General features: G+C 51.3%; 1 protein-coding gene across 1 annotated transcript in view; it reads right to left on the bottom strand.

Moving 5' to 3' along the window:
* The window catches only part of LOC104404428 (potassium channel subfamily K member 9-like), a gene marked incomplete at its 5' end in the record, with an annotated part of 953 nt that extends 261 nt beyond the window's left edge, over positions 1-692 (bottom strand). Inside the window, one exon of the mRNA XM_010012858.1 lies at positions 1-692. Coding sequence (XP_010011160.1) covers positions 1-692 — 692 coding nt within the window.
* Between the last annotated feature and the right edge of the window lie 2,142 nt (positions 693-2,834).

The raw sequence follows: 2,834 nt of genomic DNA, 5'->3' as shown, positions 1-2,834 counted from the left end.
TCCTCGTGGATCAGCGGGATGAGGTTCATCTGGCTCGTCCTGTCCTCCGCGGGTAGAAAAATGGCATTGCTGCTCCGGCTGTCCTCTTTGGGCTTGAGGTGGATGTTGTTCCGGGCTCTCCTCAGTGACGCTCGCTCCTCGGCGTCGCGCCGCTCGTCCTCAGAGTTCATCGTCAGGAACCGCAGCACCACCAGGTTGAGGAAGGCGCCGATGACAGTCAGGCCCACCAGGATGTACATGAAGCTGAAAGCCACGTATGGGGGCTTCTTTTGCAAAGCCTCGTTCTTCTGCAGAGCCACAAAGTCTCCAAAGCCAATAGTGGTCAAGGTTATGAAGCAATAGTAATAGGCATGAAAGAAAGTCCAGCCCTCGAAATAAGAGAAGGCTGCTGCGCCGATGCACAGGGTGCCCATGCAGGAAAGAAAGCCAACGAGGACCATGTTCTCCATGGAGACATTGGTTGTCCTCATGCCCAGGCACTTCTTGATCTTCTTGAGCAGTAGCCGCACAACAGTGTTCATGCGCTCCCCCAGGCTCTGGAACATGACCAGTGTCAGAGGGATGCCCAGGATGGCATAGAACATGCAGAACACTTTGCCAGCATCCGTGCCCGGGGCAGCGTGCCCATAGCCTGCGGAGGAAACAGGAGAGGCAGGTGTCAAGCCCTTACTGGGGTTTCCAGTGAGGCTGCCCTGGGATCAAGAGGAGCAGTAGGAGAATGGGGGAAATGGAAAATGAATCAGTAACAGATCTGCAGGCAGTGCTAACAGGACCATGGGATGCCACATCCTTTGGGATGATAGCACATTACAGTATCTTGTGGGCAGAACCTCACTTGGCCTCTAAAGAGAGAAGGTATAGGAGCTATAGGGCCCCTGTGCTGTGGGGTCCATCCCTGCAGGAGCAGCTCAGTCTGGGAGGACTTCTGGATTTACTCCGAATTTAGTCCAGTGTCATTAAGATTCAGACCTAAAGCACTGCCTAAAGGCAGGGGTTGTGGCTGTTTTAGATGCAGGGAAGTACTTATGCCACTGCAGCCCTGTCAGCCCTTGTCCCAGGAACAAGGAGCTCAAGGAGGACAAGGTTGTCCTTGAACACCTTCTGAGATTTAATTTCCCCACCTTGCTCCAAGTTTGAGAGCTGTGACTCAAGGACACACACAATTATCCTGTGAGTCGTAATGAGGTATTCACCGCAATCTTCCGGACTCTGATTCTGCACCATCTCACTTAATTATAGAAGCTTTGCAGGAATCACTGGCCTCTGACCTACGCGGATGAGTAACTAACTCAGTGCAAGGGAGTCACACAGCGTGGGGAGGCATCCAAAGGCATCCAAGCCTCTCCTTTGAGTTTCTATGCAAAACTACCAGGGCTGGAAACTTCCTTTCTGAAGGCACCTGCAGAACAGCGCTGGCTCCTTCCCGTGCTGCTGTGTGGCCTTTTGCAAACACCTATTTCTATTTTCACTTTTGCAGGTATTCATGTGATTTTTGTGTGAAGAACATGTGGGGAAAAACCATCCTCATTTTGTTTCTTAGACTAGTTCAAAGCTGTGATGTGGCTTCACCTCTCTCTCTGCTCCCACTGCATTTCCAGAACTCTTAGGGAAGCTGGTAGCAATGGTGGGAAGACCAGAGGAGGATAACCATGTTGTCCCAGGCTCCTGAGCACACCTCCTGCTCCAGGAAACTCCTACAATGGGATGGGGCTGGGAGGCTGGGGACAGCGTTATCCTCAGCCATGCAGTGCTCCAAACTGCGAGCTGGCAGGAAGGGACTGGTTTCTAATTGCTCTGTCTGTTCATAAACCCATGCAATCAAAAATGATAAACTTAATGCCTGCATGCCATATTTCACAGAATGAGCAGACATGAGGCTGCAGTGGCAAAATAACCCCAGTCAGATCCAGGCTTAATAACCGAGTGCAATTATCAGGTCCTAGGCTACAAGATAATATAGGGACAGCAATGAGGAGGTAAATATAATGATCCAGAAGAGCAGGGAGTGGAGAAACAATTGTGGTACCCTGAGAGACTGCTGAAAGAGCATTTGACTGATGCTTTCGAAATGACAAAGAGAATTAGAAAGAGTAAACACAGCTACATTCACATTAAATCTGAGATTTGGAGCACAGCCCAACAGAGAGATCTGCCGTGCCAGTGCTTTAGAAATATGGCACCTGAGATGATTTACCACACGGGGTGTGTGATAAGAACAGCAATTGTTTGTCACAGTCAACAGAGAAACAATGTAAATGGAGCTATAACCTGTCCCGCAGTGATGGAGGTGTTCGCTGAAATCATTCATCCCACCCCAGGACCTGGGGCCCGACTCCAGCCGTGCCCCGAGCCCATCGCTGTTTGCTGGCCACACGCGTCGCTGCTGCACAAGCCCCACAGCACATGTTGGGGGGCAGACAGAGCCTCCACAGGGCAGGGCCTGCAGGTCACCTGCCCCTTGGCACCTCTTGTCCCCTGGTAATGCAGCGCAGTTGATCCCACCAGTCCTTGTCCTGAGGGATGGTGCTTTCAGCTACCAGACGTGTTTCCCATCCTGACCCCCGTCGTATAGATGAGGAGGTGGAAGGGCAGGATCTGGCATCAGGGTCCTGCCTCCAAAACACATCTACTCACTGAAATCCCAGCACAAGCACAGGATCCCGTGACTCCACATCCACGGGCTGCTTGGGGTGTGTGGTTTAATGAGAGTGGATTAATTAAGCAATGCTCAACTCCCATGTGGTAACCTCACCTAGAACTGAGGCAGCTTTATCCAATTTAGTTTCATTCTCTTGCAAACCAAGGCACTGGGCTCTGCTGTGGGTAAGTGTCTG

This window comes from Nestor notabilis, unplaced genomic scaffold (assembly GCF_000696875.1).
Source record: "Nestor notabilis isolate BGI_N333 unplaced genomic scaffold, ASM69687v1 scaffold25600, whole genome shotgun sequence".
NCBI lineage: Eukaryota > Metazoa > Chordata > Aves > Psittaciformes > Psittacidae > Nestor > Nestor notabilis.
Note: the sequence above shows the minus strand (reverse complement) of the source record. Positions and strands in the feature narration are given on the sequence as shown.